Source organism: Amblyomma americanum, chromosome 1 (genome assembly GCF_052857255.1).
Source record: "Amblyomma americanum isolate KBUSLIRL-KWMA chromosome 1, ASM5285725v1, whole genome shotgun sequence".
Taxonomy (NCBI): Eukaryota; Metazoa; Arthropoda; class Arachnida; order Ixodida; family Ixodidae; genus Amblyomma; species Amblyomma americanum.
The window spans coordinates 244,986,726-245,008,002 of record NC_135497.1 but is presented as its reverse complement, the minus strand read 5'-3'; the positions used below and the strand labels follow the sequence as shown (position 1 = coordinate 245,008,002).

The following is a 21,277-nucleotide window of genomic DNA, read 5'->3' as shown; positions in this document are numbered from 1 at the left end:
CAGCCAATTTCAAAATCTCCTGTCCCCACCATATTCTATCATACTCCGATACTTTTCATTGTCATAGAAATACTTTTGTTCAAATCACACCATGAGTTATCTTTTCTCCTTGTTACACATTCTGCTCAAGCCGATATTCTGTTCGTAATTTCCAATAGTTATCATTAACAAGAGTTTCCTTCCCGCTTTTCAGCACTAATTTAATAGCGTCGTGCCCCCTGTTCTGTAGCGCTCTTACCCTTCTTGCATGTCACCAGAACTTGATTAGTGGAAACAAAATAATGTAGAAGGCTTATTAAGTTGGCTGCAAAAAAAAACACCTGTAACGACAAAAATGCACTCTTCATAATGATATCTACGAAACAGCACAATCACAATGAGCGATACTAAACACATTTGTAGTGTGTTTCTAAGCTGTGGATGGTACACATTGTAGGGTCCACGACAGAATAAAAAACATAGAGGCGCGAAGAACCAGCATCTGTCGGCGCTCCCATTCATAAGTGTCACTCAGTCATGAGCTACTTAACAAATTTTCAATAAAAAACCAGGCACAAATAAATACGGATACGGGTGGAGGCAATACAGGCCTACACGTAGTCAAGACTGTTTTCACGTCATAATTCCGCCAACAAGTAGTGAGGAATGCGCGAGATGTGTAATCAACAAGAGAATCATTCACGATGCGGTGCCAATGTAAATACCTAGAAATCCACTAGCAGGAAGAACAGAAACGACGAAGCACGAGTAAAAGGGCAAATAAGAAGCGAATAGGCATTGCCGTCGTGCACGCGCACCTTCCACTTGGCCTCTAACCGGCGTTACCTCCAGCAGACAGCAGGCCAACAACTAAAGCTCTAACATAATCGTATGCTGCAGAAATCTCGTTAAGAAAGGAAGCAACGGCGTGAAATAGCTTCATGGAGTAGTGCAACCAACGTCGAGACCAGCAGACCAGGCGGTGTGCGTTGTCTGTGGCGAGGAGTTGTTAACCTTGATTTTCTCACGTGCGCCTTCTGCTCTTCGGTGCGGCGCGCGCTCATTCATACTGGCTGCACGTCAAGAGGACTCGAAGGAAACCGCTGGCGGCGTCACAGACCACGCAGGTGGTGCAACGGATTGTTTTGACGCCATGAGCTTTCAATACAGTCGAAAGAGGTTTGCACGCACGTCGCTTGTTTTTTGGCTCTCAACCACAGAGGGTTGCAACAGAACGGGGGCCACGTTCTTGTGCGTGTAAAATTCAGCAGGCCGTTCTTTATCAGTACTCGCACTTTCTCACTTGGCACAGAATCCGTTGCGAAGAGCCAGATATGAACCATGAAGGCATTCTTGGTCTGCGTGCTGCTCGCTGCTTTCGCTGCCCTGAGCTATGCTCACCATCTGGAGCTCTGCGGTGAGTTTGTATGGTCGAGACATACGCTGCGTTCTGCGACCGATGGTGAGGCCATGACTGTTTGGCTTTTGCTTGAGTTAGATTGCTACAGCTGGCATCTGTAATGCGCCGTGGTGCTGCTGTCTGGCTGTATCGTTATAGAAATATATCTTATACTAGGTAAACTAGAAGCACTGCCTGAGAGGACAAGTCGATACCGTATGTGATATCATACAGCCTGGTCTAATAATATTAATAATTGGTTTTGGGGGGAAAGGAAATGGCGCAGTATCTGTCTCATATATCATTGGACACCTGAACCGCACCGTAAGGGAAGGGATAAAGGAGGGAGTGAAAGAAGAAAGGAAGAGAGAGGTGCCGTAGTGGAGGGCTCCGGAATAATTTCGACCACATGGGGATCTTTAACGTGCACTGACATCGCACAGCACACGGGCGCCTTAGCGTTTTTCCTCCATAAAAACGCAGCCGCCGCGATCGGTTTCGAAACTGGTCTGAAATCCGGTTTCTTTCACGCAAAGATTTAAACTAAAGTGCATTTTGCAACTGACTTTTTCATGTTCCTCTCCCCTTTTTGCAGCTTAACCTGATGTACTGGATGCAGTGCGTAGAGTAATTTGATTTCATGAAAAATGATGCTTCGTAAAAACCATGCAGTAAAAAGCCACCTCACGTAAACGAGCTTCGTATGACAAACTGTGTCATTTGAAGAACGCATTCGGATGTGTCCGAAAAGCACACAAAATGGACTCCACAAGGGTTGATTTATGTGTGATAACACGCTCTGCCGAATATATTTTTTTTGCAGATAAAAACGACGTGCAGGTCAAGAGCGAACTCCAGTGAATTCGGCGCTGCATCTCGGCCGCTGTAAGGCATGCCTTCGATTTCTCTGCCACCAGAGTGCAGTAAGGGAGGGCAGGCGAAAAAGAGTAGCGGGAGTAGGGGGCATGGATAAGATAAGTGCCTGAAAACATTGGGAAAATGCGGTGAGTGCCGGCAAGGTACCCCGATTTGTAGCGCACCCTTACCTCGTGGCTTGAAACAGCACAGTTGTTTTACGTCTCATTTTTCCGCAAACGACGAAAAAAGTGGTCAGGCGTTTTCGCCACGGCATCGCTTGATGTTGTTTACAGCATTTTTGTATCTGCGCAAACATTAACGATATGCATTACGCCGCAGCCAATGGGCACAAATGATAAATGGGATATAAATTTATTGGTGAAAAAAGGTTACAGAATAAATCGTTGAAAAATCTCACATCATATGCCTCGAAACCAACAAAAAAACAACAAACATTTTCACGCAACACACGCAATTGAATCAATAGCTTATAAAGATATAGGTGCCAAAAAACGCTTGGTGCGAAAGTAAAAATACGCTGGCTCTAGATCTACTGCGTATGCTGGTTCTCCAAGGTCTCTGTTCGTGTTCATCAGCGCTCCACGGTAAAAGTTTAAATGATTTCACAAAAGCGACTGCACATTGAGCAAATATGCACTTGGAGACCTAGAAAACACGCCTAAGGTCAATAATTTTTTTGTGATATTTATAATTCGTTATCTCAAAAACGTACTCATTGTTTCAATACTTTTCTGTTGTTCGTACATTAAATTTTCTTTCCTACGCTTAATTTTGCTGTGTGAAGTTACGCCTGCATTACTCAGCACAGGTTTTTGCTTTAATGACGTCTGAGAGAGACGCTGAATTCCTTGATTTTGGTTGTTGCAGGCCAACCGAAGTTTCGACAACGCGGCCAGGAATCTCGGCTGCCAAGACAGCGCATGCGTCATCCGAAAGCTGTGCGTCGGAAACGACCTGGTGAGTAGCCGTTCACTCTGTAACATTAACCACGTCATCCAATGTTGGACGACTGGCCTCTCCAGAGCACACGAACAGACGCTCGCGCTTTCAAAAGTAGTCAATTCATATAACAGGGATATGTGAAATGCGCACAAGGCTTAGACACGGGGAGAGAGAGAGATGCGGGACGGTTTTGGGGTAGACAGAAGTGCACGGAGAAGTAAACATGTTTCTTGAAAAGTGTTTTGGGTTCGGCCCCTGGATAAGGGAATGGATGGCGAAAGTGTATATTAACTCCATATCTATATCATTCCACCCCACATTTATGAAGTGCCCCGGTAGATAATCATGATTAAATTTTTTCTCACTTGTCATGTTCCTGCTTGATTATTAGAAGGCGACTAGAGCGGAAATACTTAATAAATGAAAGTAAACAGTCGCCGTGATGAAAGAAATTAAAACACATGACATGTCGCACTATGTAATTCGTTGCCTGAGAACTGCAACGCATGTTCTTTAAAATAAAGTGTTGAGCCGGTGGCTTTAATTTGAAACATTGCAATTGGAAAAATAATGATTAAAAAATGCTTCGTGAAGTTCAGGACGAAAAAGGAACCCAATGAGCGTCTCCTTGGCTTTAGAATCTGGGCTGTGGGTTTAGAAATTTGACTGCAATATCCCTGGCAATTAAAGCTTGTCAGCAAAAATAATAATAATATGGACACTTTAGCAATCTACAGCTAACGGCGCGCGCGACATATCAGCAAGCTCACCCAGTGTTTGTCTATTTTTCTTCTACAGCAAAAAGCCATGGCAAAGCATTTTACGGTAAATGCATTATCTTGCTCATTATTGCTCTCCGCCTTGCTGAGGGAACTCTTTTTTTTGTCTTCTTGTCTTGGTGGCTAACGCAAGCTAACTTCGAAAGCCATATTAATGTCCACACAGGTAGTTCCATATAAGACAACTAAAATTGTGTAGTACCTTGACATTCATGACAGGTAACGTGCAGTGCTGAACAGCATGTTTGAACGAAAGGCACCCGGCACAGTAACAAATGAAATACTTAAACTTGGAAATTTAGATAAATTAAGCTAATTTTCTGTGAGATGTACATCGCCTTCAATGCAGAGGCCGAGTTAGCCATAAGTAATACTTTTCATACACATCAGTTATGCTAGCAGAACTTAGCACATAGGACACCTAGCGAAAAACTGTTTTTAAACATTAAAAAGGAGATTAAGGAGCTGCTTGCAATAAACCTCTACAGCACTTTCATTTTTTTTATTTAGAAAGGAGCTAATGTTTCGAAATTAACATTCAGAGGTGTTAACTGGTCATAACACGCAAATAAAGCCGCTCGACTAAGTTCGGTGCCGAAAGAGAAATTGCGACTCGCTTTTTCGACAAACAATGGCTTCACAATTTACCTGTTTCCTTTCCATGCAGAGGAGTGAAATCACGGAAGTCCACAACGCAGCCACTGCTTGCGATCCCAGCGCTGGTCACCACCACTGAAAGCTACGGGTGAAGTCATTCCACAAAACTGATCCCGCGGAGATGACAAGATTGTGCAAACAGCCTGACGGTCGTAAAAGCTCTGCCATCACTGGATTCCAGCGAACTTTTCTTCCCAACCACTCTGGACATTTGCAATGGCAAATAAATATGTTTCTTTTTTAATCACTCCTCACATAACATATTCTGACAACTGCCAATACACGATATAGAATGAACACTTACAGGATGAAGCAATATCCTGGCTGCCTATCAAAATGCATGCGTGCTTCCTTTTCGAGGATGTAGGGGCTTCAGATGCATTGTGAATTCACGTAAGCCGAAGGAGCGCATATGATGTGAAAATTCATTACTGATTTCAACCGCATTGAAGTAGATGAGATCGGGGCAATTTGCTAAGATTTTCAAAACACCTTTTGGTTAATTAACATTAAGCTCTTTCGTAAAGAGGCTCCTTTCAGCGGCTGCAGCCAATACTTTGCCTTCGAAAACAAAAACACAGTGTCACAAGCGCCCTGAAGTTGCAAGCCTCCGCATATTAGAGCGCGGCGCCTCCGGAAGAGCAAAGCAATACCTCTCAGATTTCGCCAGCAGCCAGTAATTTAGACATGACCGTGGATTTAAGATCGGAGGCGCATTTGCCTGGGTGGAAATGACACAGTCCTGAGACTAACCTGTAAGGAAAGATGAAGGACCGAACCTCCATATGACGCCTAGAGACTTTATTCCACTCCGTCTTCGTTCGTGGAGGCCGATTTCAATGGCTGGAAATACGATTCACTGAGCACAGGTCAGTGAATCGGTCACTGAGCACAGGTCACTGAGCACAGGTTCAAGACCTTGGTTCTTGTATAGCGCCTGTGCACAGTGACCTATACCTAGCAAAAATGGACAGAATTCTCAAAGAAAAGTTAAGAGGGTCCAAGGTGCTGCAATGTTTCCGTTATGTTGACGATTTTCTAGTCTTGTTAGATACCGACGTCCATGATTTCAATGCCGTATTCTTACAAACCCAAGGTATTTTTGAACAGTGTTGTTTTCCACTAAAATTGACTAGTGAAGAGCCTTAAAATCTGGCCATCAGATTTCTTGACCTAAAACTCACTTTTGAGCAGAGCCACAGTTGCTGGTCGTACGAACCGCGCAGTAATAAGCCATTGCTTCCTTACACTTCCTGTCACACAAAACTGGTAAAGCGTCCCGTAGCTATGTCTTGCTTCACCAGTGCTCTAAGTAAATCTTGCTTTCATTCAATACAAAACAGTTTCGACCTCCAAACCCAACGTCTATTGAGGGCTGGGTATCCCAAACAACTGCTCGTCGCTATATCGGAATCCATCCTTCGAAGCTTGTTAGAAAAAGAAAAACCGGCTAATCCTGTTAACAAGGAAAAAGAAAAGACTACCGTGGTTCCCTACATTCACCGTTTCGCACACAGGCTGAAAAAGATTGGCAAGCGTGGAAATGTTAGAGTCGTCTTCTCGGCACCTGATAAGCTAGTTAAGATTTGTAAAAAAGCTAAGTCACCCTATGTCGAGAAAGAATGTACCATTAATCACGAGAACTGTGTTGTAGCTTGCCAAGAAGGTGCTGTGTATGCCATTCCGCTGACATCTGGCAAACAATATATTGGCCAGACTGGCAGATGCCTTAACGAACGCCTCGGAGAAGACAACAACAACGTGTATAACACCGTGAAAAGTCATCTGGCCATTCATTGTAGAGATTGCGAAACGAAGAATTGCCGTCCCAACTTCAAGAAGACCAAGGTGATAAGTAAGCACACGAATCAGCTAACCCGTAAAATCATCGAAGCCGAAAAAATTAAGAGATCTGCAGATACATGTGTCAGCAGCCCCTCATTGACAATTTCATGCAAATAACTTGACTTTTTAACCACACGCAAGTGACATAGCGATGGCTTCCTCGGTGATGTGAATGAATTGTGAGTGTTGTGCTTCTTTTTGTTGTTTGGTGGCACCATTTATTTCCCTGCTCCCAGCAATAAAATTTCAGTTGTAAGTCAGCGCCCGTCTGTTGTATTCCTTCTGTCCGTGTTCAAGTTCGCGCTGTATTTCAGGAAAACCAACTGGCCGTCGCGGCGCAAATTTGGTGCTGCAAAGCGCTACCGATCATCATCACGACAGAGTTCACGTCCAGAATATCATGGTTTACTTGACACACTCTCACTATCCGCCATTTTCTGGATGAGCACAGACATGGTTGACTCTTATTAGTGCGGGGTGACGCCACTAATAACTCGGTGGAGTGCCCTGCCTACAAAGAAAAACTAAACCTCTTACGCTTAAACTCCGCGAAAAATATTAATGTAAAGAAACACACGCTTGGGGAAAAAGTCCGGGAAATTAGGTTTGAGTAAAGCCGTCAAAATTTCAAGAATTAAGAGAACCACGAAAGCGTATTCATAACCTAACAGGATCCGTTATAAACGGGCGTCCTGTCTTACTTAGCCTATTAAATATAGTTTTGAAGAACTTTTTGTTGCGCTATATGGTGCATTTTGTAACAAAACAACTGTAGCGCTACCGAGACGAACACAAGAGAGAGGCACACAGGACTAGCGATAAGCCTGTGTGCTCTAACCTGTGTGCGCTTAGCGCTACTACTGTGTGCCTCTCTTTTGAGTTCGTCTTGGTTGCGCTACAGTTCTTTTGTTATAAATATAGTTTCCTTGGTGAGGAATGTAATGGCAGGCAATGAATATGCGCCCCAGTATATAGTGAAATCGCACCCTCCGCGCGATGCAGAAATCGAAAATCGAAGCTTCTGTAGTATTACATGGGCTAGTACTAAAAAAAGTATGCAAGCTCTGAAGCAGAGTTGTTGTACTCGCACAAGAGTTGTATTGAGGCGACGGCCAGTTCTATACTTGTTCCTTTTACGTTCCTTTAAAATATTGGGAGGAGTGCCCAAATTTCTTTCCAGTATCCTGATAAACTTGCACATCTTCCAAGTTTCTGGTTCCGGCACTCTCTGTTTAATAAGTCGTTGCCTTAATGGGCTAAGGCGAAAACTTATAGCATGGACGGTTTTGTCCTTTCCTCCTGCAGTGCATGAGTTTTTTTGTTTGTTTTTTGAGAAATAAGCCAAATCCAGGAAGTCAGTTTTTGCAGTAGTGGAAAGCTCACCGCTATATTATCCTTTTTGCAAAAACAGTGATAACGAAAGGCGCCAAATAATGCGTAGAAAACCTGCGCGCAAACTCTATGTCAAACTGAAAATGAGCCTGACACCATCGACGTGCGGATCAAAATGAGCCGGATATACTCATGTGAAGTTTCTTTGTCAGCTTGAGCCTCATAGGTCGTACTGCTTCAAGCGTGGTTTCATTTATTCTTTCACAAGCGCTACGTTCTCACTGACTGCCAAGGATATGAAGAAATCGGCAGAAGATCTGAATCCAAAAGACGACGATGAGGATGAAATAACTAGCCCCATCGCTGATGAAGGAATTAAGAATTGCGCGAATGAGATACGCACGAAGAAGATGCAAAGGCGCTCGCAAACGCAAACGTCTTTGCCTCTTCTCCGTCCGCGTCACGTTCGCGCAGTTCTTTCTTCGCATCTATACTGAACCAACTAGCCCGGCAAGTTCTGTGCTACAGTGAACGTTGAAGCGTTTACTTAGCCTAGTTGGCAGGGTCTTTCGCAATTCATTTCTACAAGCGAAGTAGCGCAGGGAGGCAGGAAATTAGAATCCTAGGCCTTCTCCCGTCGTTGTGCGTCCTCTACGCGTCTACAATTTTGAAACTGCTCATGAATACAGAATTGCGTGCTCAATTAAAATATTTTCTAGACCTATATATGCTAGGCACCGCGAACAATAAAAAATAAACGCTGTGATGACAGTACTTGCGACAGAAGCCCGCTATCCGCCTTTACTTGCGTGTTTTGATGCAGAGCAGGTGCCTCTAACGGCACACAATTATTGCTCTATTTGTTTTTCTTTAGTATTTACAGCTTAATGATTTGAAAGATTACTTTAACAAACAGATATTGTAAATACCTGTAGAAAAATTGTAGAAAAAAAATTTTGCGAACAAACACTCGGTGAAATTTTGTTTTCGGTCGAAAAGTATCAAATATAAAGCATACATGCTGATATTGTCTAAACTAGTTGCATAATGTTTTACTAATTCGTGGTGTAGATTTGCTCTAAATGATATGCAACTGACATGTAACAGCTCGGATAGCGCTACTGTTTGTGCGGATACCGCGCTTTTCTCACCTGCGGTTAGGTGCATTAGGCTTAGTTTGAAAAAAAAAGCCCTTAAAAAATCCGTTGCATGTGTTACCTCAATTGTTCTTTTTTTTGTCTACATGACGTGTTGCTGGATTGCCAGGTGGGTGCTCAAAATAACTTGAAAGCGGAACCATCTGCGCATACTGGTGTTTGGCATTTGTGACAGCACAGTTTCTTTTGCAATCCTGTATTCTGCTGCAGACAGGAACATTGTGTTTTACCTCGATTAAGGTATTCGACAAGATTAACTCAGCTGGCTCATTAACATTAGCCGAGATTGTTGTGAAGTATATTCACAGAAGCGCTGCACGGGTAAAGCGAAGTAAACTAAAGCAGACCATTCATACTGCAGCATGGACGGTAGCGACTATTATATGTCCTTTATTTGTTTGTGATACATTCAAAAATTTGTACTAATGTCGCTTCCATTTCAGTATTGAACTGCCCGAGGGTCAATTACCGGTACGCCTTCGTAAATGAATATGAAAAAAGATATAATTTGTGTTGTGTTATATTTTGCCAGCACCAAATCATAACGGATAGTAACCGTGTGCCGATGGCATTCGCCCTTGCGGGTAGCCATTTCCGTGTTCTCAGGCAGTTGGATAGGAACGGACACACTTTGACAATCTTAAATCATCATAAACGCATGCCTTTGAGAAAAGGAATGAACGGCCATTATATTATTCGCTCTCGAGATAGTTTGGGCGCTATACGGTGTTCGAACGTAGACTGCACGCGCATAAACGTTCCATTGCCCACGTTTCTATTTTGGACGCTCCACGCCTGAATTCAGAGTGGCAAATTCATGTGGTCACTCCAATGTTGAGACCTCAGGTACGAAAGGCTCGTCTGCACCGCCATGCACGCGGCTGCAGAAGTACGTATTTTTGTTGTATGTGTGTTTGTGTGTGTGAATGTTGTGCGTATATCCACCAAACTGATTCGTTACGCAGTTAACGAATCCTTAACCCATTTCAGTCTACAATGGAGCTTCTTTGTCAACACCCTAGAGTTTCAAGAAGCTACTACGGAATGAAAAGCACCAGTTCATAGCCGATCCTTAGTCGACCAAAACACCAATGTTTTCGGCGTCAACTGATTCATGCAAGAGAAGCTATTTTTGGTGTCCCTACTATGCGGACGATGCTTTTAAACCTCGTATTATTTCTGGAATAAAGAGAATACTTTGCGAACATACGAGAGATTCTCACGCATTTTCTGTCGTTCGCATTAGCTGTCAAGACGGATATTTCCACTATACAAGACGCACCACTGACATCACCGCCCTTGTAGACGGTTTGTTAGTACTGGTTTGTATATATGAAAGTTGTGACCAGGTTGAGCTGACATAATTTCCAAGCAACTCTGTATGCTAGAGTATGCGAGCTGGCCTCCGTCATACAAATTACACGACGCGTACTCGTTCGCAGAAACATATTAACGTACGCACCAGGCAGAAAACAAACACTCTGTCTCTGACGTACAAAAAAGTGCAGCCTACCCATATCTGGTGGTCTTTCGTTGCAGGGGACTTCTTTTTATGACAATTTATTCTTACAGAATTCAAAGCAAAGTTTCATCAGAGGTACATTCCACGTTCGTTTTTTGTAATAAATGTGGACTGGGCTAAGCAAATAGATCGCAGCTTTCCAAAGCGAGCATTTGTAGACGCAGCGGACAGAAAAAGTAGTAAAGTGCACGCCGGAAACGACGACATTTTCCTGCAGGACACCCCGTGGTCTAACAGCGATTTTATCGCAGCGGTCACCTTTTGGCCTTCCTAGAAAAAACGAATACAACATACAGGTGCAATATTGTGCAAAAAAAACAAACTCACGTCTGAAGCACGAAAATATTATGTGCAAAATACGGTACTATCCATCTTTCATGTCTGGATGTGAAAAAAAAAATCTCACTGGACGATTACAATGGTCGATATTGATAAATTTCAGCGGAGCTGTGAGGCGTTTTCATTTCCTGCAATACCGAGGTCAAGAGTTTGATCAAGACATGCACACGAATAAAGTTTTAGACAACTCTATTTTACCAAACGTACTCGTTCTTCGATTAGCATTCCTCTTCAGCCTTCAGTTTTTTGCAGGTGAACACCACCTCCACGCTGTCAGGACATTGTGGGCGGCTTGATGGTTGGTAGACGCAGAAATTCTAAATTATCGGGCAAATCTTCACAACCACTGCTCTCACTGTAAGTTTGGAGGGGGTACAGTTACAAACTTTTCCACCCCGCGTGCTAAAGATGAGATTGGTACACCTGATCGGCAATAGGGGCCACGTCTGATCAGCCGTTAGCCCTAGGCATGACAGGTATACAAGTTGAGTAACAACACTTTGCTTAGGTAAAATAAAAAGAAGAATAATGTTACACAACAAAGCCTAGCAAAATAGCGTCGGTACAAGGGCCTCACGCAAATAACAACACAGAATAAGGGCGCAAATAAACTAAGGTGACAAACTGGGCATGTTGGTCTCCAAAGAGTCTCAAAGGTGACGTACGAGGCTCAAAAGAGACGCGTACGTCACTACTACCTTCAACAAAACGGATTGCTGTGATCCCGTACATTCATGGCCTGTCTCATCGCCTAAAAAATATCGGCGAACGGGGAGCGTGAAAGTTGTTTTTTCTGCACCCGATAAGCTGCAAAAATTGTGCAGGCTTTCCAGGCCCAGTGATTTTAAGAATCTAAACTGCAAGAAGAAGCACCGAGCGAAGTTCGTAGAGTTTACACATTCTATTATCTTCAGCATCCCCTTGAAATGTGGCAAGAGCTATGTAGGACAAAGCGGCAGGTGTCTGAACGACCGCCTCCGAGAACATTGCAATAATGTGTCTGAACAGCGAGAAGGGTTTCTGGACGCACACTGCAGAAGATGTAAGAAAAAATGGAAAGTTGAAAATTATAGCGATTCAGATGAAGTGTTCGTGTGGCAGCCCGCTTACCAAGATTGCTCTGCTTTCGGCGAAAACCGTTGCAAACTGACTCTAAAGATAATAGAGGCTGAAATGATAGACCGGTTGTGTCGGTCCTGCGTTGCCAAGCCATCCATTGCTCTTACTCGTAAGGAGCTGTCATACTTGCGCCATCATATGAATGACTCGCCTACTGCGCATGCGTGACGTTTCTCCGGTTTTTTTTCAGCTATATATACTGGTCCGAGGTTCAAAATAAACTGTTGCAAGTCAGCGCTCGTGTGCTCCGTGTGCCTTCATCGTGTCCTCGTCCTTCTTTGCGCTGTACATTTTCATCAGCAAACAAACTATTTTTATGAAGAAGAAAACATGAAGGTGATAACTGTACAGGAGCATTACAAGAAAAAGGATACTGTACAAAATATTAGGGCGAGAAACAGCGAGAGACGAGAAAAAGAGTTCAAGAGAGCGAGGAGAAACAGTGGCTTAGCTGCGGAGTGGCAAGATCCGGTCGCAGAGAGCGTAGGGTTGCGGATGCTTGTTGCGGGGCTGATGGGGTGTTGCGGATACGGGCGAACTTGGGCCACGCGTCTTGGGGGCCGCATTCAGCGTGCTCTTCGCGTCAGACCCCGCCTCGGCTCGCTTTTTGACCAGTTCCCAGGCTGTCGTCACTCACGTCCGCATGCACCGATTTCTCCAGGCCAACTGCTCGGCTCGCGGTTCTCCCGGAGCCGCGGTCCCGTGAAAAAAGAAAAAACAACTCTTCAGGCACTGCGCAGAAACAAGACGAAGATATTTAAAGAAAAAAACACGAAGAAATAGTGTAGGAACACGAGAGAAAGCTCTGATGCCAACGGGCATCGCATGCGAAGGTCTCAAAGGAGGGTGCCGTGGCATTCACCCCACAGCGCTCAATGCCTACAACGTACAAGCGCTCGCGTCCAGGCGAAAATATGACGACGAGGTGGAATGTCCTTAACTGACCCTTCAGCATCGCGAGCGGTTAAACGTCTACGAAGGAGGCCAAAATCATCGCCGCCGCACCGCTGTTTGCGAATAACAGGGGAGCCTTGGCTACCTCGGCCGGAAAAGTAAAAAAAAAGGCTAAGATAGGCGCTAAGTTTGAACACCCGTACCTAAAAGCACGATTGAGGTGTCAACTGACTGGAGCCAGTTATAACTGGAGCCAGTTATGTGCCTTTATTTCCCCCCAAATCAACGGAGTCTGAACCTTCCGCTGGTTTTGAGAAAAGGAAAGGTGCATAACTGCTTTAATTTGTAGGTGGACGCCAACGCCTACTGACAGCGCAGGTTGAGGTGTCCACTGACCCAGTGGGCCAGTTACACTTTCTACTCAGAGGCTTCACACACATACAGTGATTCACACCACTGAAACCCCGGGAGTGTGGCTAGAGGTGATTTCGCAGGAATCCGCTTCGCTCAGCAATGCTTTCTCGCCACAGTATTCTTTATCGCTCAGCACTTAACTTACTTGTTCACAGGAGTCGATCAGAGTATTTGAATAAAGTGGAATTATGGCCGGTGTGGCAGAAAAATAGCGCCCGATGAGACAAAAACACAACTGCATAAGAACGTTTATAGGAGAAAATGGTACGACAACAAATCGTGTAAGTAACAGTATGACGATTTATCATGGGGTCATAAGATGACTTACTGGCTGATGCTGACGATGGGTACAAAAATGTAGCTAAATGAAAGTCATAAGGTACATCCTGTCCGCCACGGTTTGCCATTCACACTTAACGGGTTAAGGAACCGCACTGAGGTGATATCCAAATTTGAAAAGTACAAAAAAGAGACCCCAGACAAATCAGCGGGCTTAATTAACATGTAAAGCTAGAAATTAATATTCATTCTAAAATTGTAAGCAATATCACTGAAGGCGCAAGGTGTAATCTCCCGCAAGGCAAAGTCTATAGGAAATAGCAAGTTTATAGGAAAAAGCAAAAGTATAATTCAAATACCAGTGTACGCTCTGAATCACGAGCGTAATTATGGGACTAACTACCAAGACAGTGTTCCATGAAAATTAAGACGTGCGCACTTCAACACAGAGACGCATCAATAAAGAAGCGGAAAGAAGCAGTAACTACCCGTCGCATCGACTGTTTCTACTGGATAATTCAGGAAACCGATATTCAGCATCAATATAGAGATCAATACAGATACACAGATCAATGCGCAGGATCATTACAGGATAAATACACGGCTGAGAAACCTCACTCGCAATCGGCCAGCTGCACACGGCTCCAATGTAGAAAACTTGGAAACACACTGGAAAGAAGTGTAAAAATGAGGAAGCAGGAGTCAAGAGAGGCATAACAAGGAAGGCGGATTTCCGCAGCGCGTGCGCGCATGTAAATCACACACTTAAGCTCAAAAACGAAAGAAATAAATAACCTGCGGCAGACAGCAGGCCACCCAACCTCTCAATTCCGCTAAAACTGCCGCAATCGTTCTTAGAGAGAAAGAAAAGGTGCGAGGTTTATTTCAGGGCGTCTCGCAACCAGCGCAGGCGACCAGAAGGCAGCGGCGTGTGCGTACTCGGTGGCGATCGGCTGGCATCCTTGATTTCCTCACGTACGGCGTCTGCTCTCAGATGCGACGCGTGCTCGCTCATCCTGGCGGCGCGTCAGAAAGAGCGGAAGGATATTGCTGACGGTGTGGATGACCACGCAAGCGTTGCAACGGTTTGTCCTGACGCCACGTTCGCCCAATAGCGGCGAAGGAGCCTTGTTTTGATGTCATTTCTTCTTGTCTCTCAAACGCAACTGGCTGCCTGCGGGCTCGGGTTGCAAACCAATGTGGACAACGTTCCCGTGTGTATAAAAGCCAGCACGCTGTTTTCTCTGGGCATTCTCATTTTATCACTTGCAACAGCATCCCGTTGAGGAGAGCCCGATAGGAACGATGAAGGCATTCTTGGTCTGCGTGCTGCTCGCCACATTCGTTGCCCTGAGCTTTGCTCACCATCTGGAGCTATGCGGTGAGTATGCAGGCTTAGGATGTGTACTGAATACTGCAAGCGCTGCTGAGGTCGTCACTGTTTGGTCCCTGCGTGACTTTCCGTACCTACTGCTGTGTGACCAATTGTCTGAAGAGGATATTTTGCTGCCTCAGAAGAATCTTAATGTAGCACTCCGTGTAAAGAGGTAACACAGTTTCAGAAGACCCAGCGGTCGACTGAAATTACGTTGATCGAAATTTCAATGCGCAGCATAGCAAATAATTCCGTACAAAAGCATTTTTGACCGGGAAGCCGTTTATGAACGCAATTGTTTTCATAAAATGTCAGATTTCACTGTAACAATCAATATATCAGCAGGTTACCCGACTGAAGTCTTGCATTTTCTTCTATTAATGCATTTGTCATCATTCTATAGCAGTGTTAACCCTTCGTATTGATGCAAACACTTTAAAAGAAAGATTTTGCTACACATCAGAAGAATGGACCATCACCTTCAAGATTCCCGTGAAAGTGTCTTACATATTTCAAATTTTTTAAAATTTTTGTCCAAGAAAGTTGAACACATACCTGAATCACACATTTATTGACGCAGGCATTCAAAACAATAGCAATTTTAGAGACGTTTTCGCGGCCTGTCCTCTTTTACTTGCTAAAGCGCGCGAAATAACCTACCGATTTCTTAGCTTAAAAGAAGACGGTGGGCATAGTAGAAGAAGAAATCATAACGAATAATGCCAATCTCAGACAGTCGAAAGTTCAGCAGTGCTCAGAATGAGGATGCAGAAGTGTAGACTTGATATTTGGTTGGATGCATTATGTGTGTAATGTTTTTCTGTGCAGATAAAAATGACGGCCAGCTCAAGAGTGAACTCCAGTGCATCCGCCGCTCCATCTCTGCAGCGGTATGACACTTATTCTTATATTCCTTACTTTTTCTCTGCACTTCCACCCGCTACGCTTTCTTTCCAGTAAGACAGGGAAAGAGCGTAGCTGGTCACAGTGGGGCGCCAATGAAGAAAAGCTCCCGAAAGCCAGGGAAGACGCGGATCATGTCGGCGATTTGTTCCGGTTACTCGTACACTGTTATGCGAGGGTTAGCTATGAATCTGTGCGAAATATTCGGTCTTTTCACAAAAAGGTGCAAGAAACTGAGACCGCGCATGCATCATGTCTACAGTGATTTCATTTGCTTGCAGCTTTTTACAGGAACCGGTAATCCCAAAGATATGCTTTACTTCTCATTGAAAGCCTTTCGAAACTAATGCTCCTAATGAATTTTCGAGCAGAAAAGAAGGGAGTTAAATATTTGCACATGCTCACAGTATATTAATTTCGTCTACACATGAGGTTCTTTAAATGCACTGGCGTCGCACAGTGTACGGGCGTTTGCGGAGTTCTCTCCCATCGAAGTGCAACCATTGCGGCTTCGAATTGATCCCACAGTCACGTGCTCAAAATAGCAATGCCTCAGCCCCTGAGACAGCGCGGTTATTACGAACAGATATCTATTTATTCAGGCTACTTTATTACGTAGTCCTTAAAAAGCGAAAACGCTAGAGTGCCGATGCTATTATCCTCTTTAAGCAAAGTAAGCTCCGATCTGTATCTATTGAAGTTATTCACTCCGAGAGATGCATCTAATGGAGCGGGGTTCGAAGGTTTCGCGTAATAGCACTTCAATCCTAGACGAGGGAATAGAAGGCGTGATCCTCTGGGGCACGGTATGACTGGTAATCTATCCTCCACGGCTGAAATTTCACGTGAGAGAAGGCCCAGCCATTTAGCGGGATCTTTAGCTGTTAAGAACATTTTGGTTGGTTTGATGGAATCCAAAGAAATTTTTCGCATTTTTTTTAGTAAACTGATGAAATGGGATTGTCAATATCAGCAAAAATATACAGCTTAATCTGCAAGTGGACTTGAAGAACCTTTTATTACAAGCAACATGATTTTATGACACTAACAATCACATGACACATTGTATGATACTGAAATAATTAAGGAAAAGGACGAGAAATTCTCGAAAACACTCCCTACAACCGGTAATTTCTTGATGGCAGCCCGGAAATGAGAATGAAATGGTATATTCCAGAGAATGAAACCAAGATAGAAGAAGGCAAAAACGAATAAACGCTTGTGGCTCATGAGCAGGACCGAAAGTATCCATTGGAAATAATATTAGGGGATGTTTTGGGGAAAATAAAGCTCTCCTGCTGGTTATCAAGATTTCAACATTAAATACACCGATTCTTGATTGTTTCCAAACGGTAGGAGGATTACGCATATTATCACGTATGCATAAGACCTCGACAGAGGCACTCACGTCTATAACTACAACAAACAACGTTTTGAAACTAGCTATCTTACAAGGCTACGCGCACGCAGGGGCATTCGAACTGGCTGCAAGTTTCTGCTATGCTTTGGCAGAATACTTTTTAATCATATCCAGAATCGTGTTAATGTTGTATATGCGAAATCATTTAGTCCAAATTTCACATGTTTTCATTGCGGCAATTTGACTGAGACGCTAACTCACTTGATTTTGCATTGTAGGCGATCCAAAGCTTCGACAACGCCGCGAGGGATCTTCGCTGCCGAGACAACTCTTGCGTCATCAGAAGGTTGTGCGTGGGTAATGACCTGGTAAGATGTTGTTCAGTCTGCGACATTGCGCTCGTTATTTAGTAAGCCCCAAATTATGGACGCTTGGCTTCGGCTGTGCGTATACTAGAAAGCAAGCATTTTTTAAGAACCGCTAAAGACGCTGTTTCAGCTCAAATATCTATTAAGAAAGTCTTTCATTCACTAAAATGTAGTTGATTAAATCATCGCGTTGCTGAAAGGTATCTCCAGTGAGTAACAGTAGTTTGGGAATATTTGAGAAGTGCGTCTATGCTGCGAAGACTACAATCTTCCTAAATGGGCGACCGAGATGTGTAAGTTGCGAGGAAAAAAAAAGAAATGCCGTGCGTCAAGAGGATTGGCCCGCAAGAATTTCCCCAGGTCAAAGAAAAGTATTTTATCGACGTACATCACGCAGTTTAATTTTTTTTCTCTACTGAATGCGTAAGTATAGTAAGCACTTGGTGCAGATTATTTTTAAAATTTCGAGCGCTTTTTTGTTTCCTGCTTAACCTCCAAAGGGAGATGAGCATGCAAACTTGAAAACTGCAAGCAAAAAGACAACAAACATTCAGACGCCACTCTAATCCACGGTTTCACGATTGCAACTTTCATCAATCGCACTAAATGCATAGTGATTTCTTTCTAAGCTACCTTTGTTCTTATTATGACAACTTGGCGAATAACAGAGGTTAACGCGCTTTACGGTTGAACAGTACAATGAAATAAACCTTACCGCGGTCAACTGCGCGTTTGTTCCGATGAAATGCTGAGAACGACAGATGCCTGACAAGGAATGTATACGCTTCGTTAACATTAAGACCATTGGTTGCGGGATTTGTAATTTTGCAGTTTGTTTCGTAGCACGTACTGTAAACAGTATGCACTCAAAATACCTAACAAATGCTTCAGTACTGAACACATGACAATGCGCCTGGTTACACTTCCATGAACTTACAGAGTATTTATTGGTTTTTCTTGTGCAGGAAAAAGCCATGGCCAAGTATTTCACGGTGAGTTTCTTACACTCTGGATTTTAGACATTACGAGCAGCTTTATATGTTCTCCTTTTTTCTTTCTTGAATTTGTAATTCCATCTGGTCAATGACCTCAGGATTAATAAGTATTGCCTGAGTAAAAACACAATCTATGAGACAAATGGCAATACTGACCAGCGCTCCGATCAGAAGAAAATGGGAAGTTCGAGTGTAGTAGAGAACAACGACCTCTGGAAAGCCAAGATATCAATGACAGTAAGGAAGAGGACAGCTTCAGCGGAAAGTTGAAAAAAATAACTGAGCAAGAAACGTGGTGGCCTGTCACTCAGTGGCCTCATTATGCTTCGTACTTTGTATATTAACTAAAGTACTGCAAGACTCGCAAGGCACAGCAATAAAAAGAAGGCACTCGGTAACTATAAACCACAGATGGAAGAATGAACCATTTATCTAACACCTGGCCTACCCAGCTGCCAAAGTATCATAAAACAGCGCAAGGGACAAGGGCGCAGAGAGTAGACAGTCTGTGCCCTGCTGTACGCATTTTCGTCCCTTGCGCTGTTTCATCAAATATGATCAACCAACTAGCCCGCTCCCCAACTCATCTACCGATATATGTTAGGCGCTCACGACGGCCGAATTAAATACTTGGCATTGCCTTAAATCAAAAATTGAAGTTATAAGCCACTTATACTGTAGGCTTTGCTATGTGAATGTTATATTCAAGTGCATTTTTTTTGTGCAGCGGGCTCAAATCACGGAAATTCACAACGCTGCTACCGCATGCGACCCCAGCGCGGGACACCACCACTGAATGTGACCGATAATGCCATGCTGGACTAGTGTCTTCCTGCCTGGCGAAAATCTTGTACCAAAGCAAAGGCAACTATTGTGACCGCGCTTTCCGTCCATAGACGCCAGCGAACTGCCTGGATGGGATTTTTTTCTCCTCACGAGACCAAATAAATATATTTTCCTGCAAAAAGTTTTGATGTTCAGTTGCAAAGATTTTTTTTCTTATAACCACTGCATGCCATAGAGTGGCTGAGCACTTATATGTTCAGGAAGTATGCCGAATAATTTGGTGTCTGCTTTTGCGGCTCTCTGAACTTGTATATTCAGTTACCGAAACCGACTGATGGCGAACGAAGAAAGTTTAGCACACGTTTCAAAGGGGCGTAATATAGAAGGTAGCAGATATATATTTTCTGAAATTTGCACATTTCCGACTGCACTCCTGTGTTTATAACTCCCACCCTGACACCCCCCCCCCAACCCCCTAAAATGGGTGCAAGGGTGTCCGGCTACACCTACGCAATGGGGCGTGGTAACGGTTGTCGCACCGTTTTGTCGATTGCTTTGCAGTTGAACGGGCACTGATTTTTAACGGTTTCACGTGAACCTCGTTCTTTGAAAAACGCTAATCATCAATCTAACCTTAGGAAAAACTGCCCACGACTTGTCTTAATGTACACAGGAATAGCCTTATATTTTATTATACATATAATACACACCTATGCCTTGCTCGGTTTTCCGCAGCTGCTTGCTTTGGCGATCATATTTCTGATGTCCTCATGATGGTCATGGCGTGTATTTTTTAAAAATGTATTCAAAGATATAAACAAAAAGGTGGCCCATGCAACCACCATTACGCTAACCCACTTCCAGAGCTACATGATGATAGGGTGCTCAAAATAAACTATTTAAAAGTCATGATGGAGGCGTTTTTGAATGGCTAGTGCAACGATGCTGAAATAAAGACATGCAGCTTTCTTTAGTCCCGAGAATAGAATTAAGGTTGCCGGCTCTCCTCTCCAACTTTCATTTTTTGGACTGATTCTTAGAGTCATTTAAAGTGACTAAAAGTGTTGTAATTGTAATAATAGGTTGCCTGATTATTCAAGCAACTCGTGTTATTAGTAGAAATAGCGCCAAATGACTGGCAACACCAATTCGATGGCCTGATATTCATGTAATGCGTTTGTTTCTGTTCCACGCATCGCTCCGTACTCCTGCAGCCAATATTTGAGGGAAAACAAGCGAGACTACATATGTGAACTGTCTGATTTCGATATTCCGACACCCTATTAGAAAAAATATGTATACATTCGCCATTCATCTGCCCTTTCTGTTGACATTCGTTTAATACCGATCAACGATTCGAATAAGAGAGCTTCAGAAAACGCACTACTCAATGCGAATTAGGTGTGTGTGCATGAAGAGTGATCCCCAGGGCTCCGCTTCTAAAGGCAGGTGCAAACCGCTTTGCATAGCGCCGCTGTGTTCTACATCACTCGCTACTTCACTTCGTTGTTTTAGAAGTTGATTTATGTATTCGAAATGAATGAGAAATTTACAGAGGCTGACAGAAAAATAGCGTATGATGCGAAAAAAAAAATGAACGTCTCAGAATATTTTAGAAAAAACAGCACGAAGGCAAAGTGCCACACCTATGAAGATTTATCTTTAGGTCATGGGATGAGCGACTGTGTGATGTTGATGAGTGGTTCAAAAATGTGTCCTAAAGGATATTACTACGCTGCACCCTGCCTGCTACGCTTTATCATTGATGGCTACCATACTTGAGGCACTGAAGAATCGGATTGAGGTTATATTCAAATCTTAGAAATGCAAAAAAATACCACAGTCATCAGCGTGGTCAACGAGTTTGCAAAATTATGCATTATTATTTCTTCTAGAACTTTCAGGAATTGCACTGAAGTGGATGTGGAGCAAGGTGACAAACAATCGTAAGGCA

The 21,277-nt window shown here is 43.6% G+C and overlaps 1 protein-coding gene and 1 pseudogene across 1 annotated transcript; both read left to right on the top strand.

The window, feature by feature from the left end:
* The first annotated feature begins 1,105 nt into the window (after positions 1–1,105).
* Positions 1,106–4,845, top strand: LOC144096238 (antimicrobial peptide microplusin-like; annotated as a pseudogene).
* Positions 4,846–14,761: 9,916 nt separating this feature from the next.
* LOC144114875 (antimicrobial peptide microplusin-like) lies at positions 14,762–19,504 on the top strand. Its single transcript, XM_077648879.1, has 5 exons — positions 14,762–14,917; positions 15,740–15,801; positions 17,453–17,542; positions 18,508–18,534; positions 19,265–19,504. The coding sequence occupies exons 1-5, from the start codon at positions 14,842–14,844 to the stop codon at positions 19,331–19,333; spliced, it is 324 nt and encodes a 107-aa protein (XP_077505005.1). The 5' UTR covers positions 14,762–14,841; the 3' UTR covers positions 19,334–19,504.
* Positions 19,505–21,277: the final 1,773 nt, after the last annotated feature.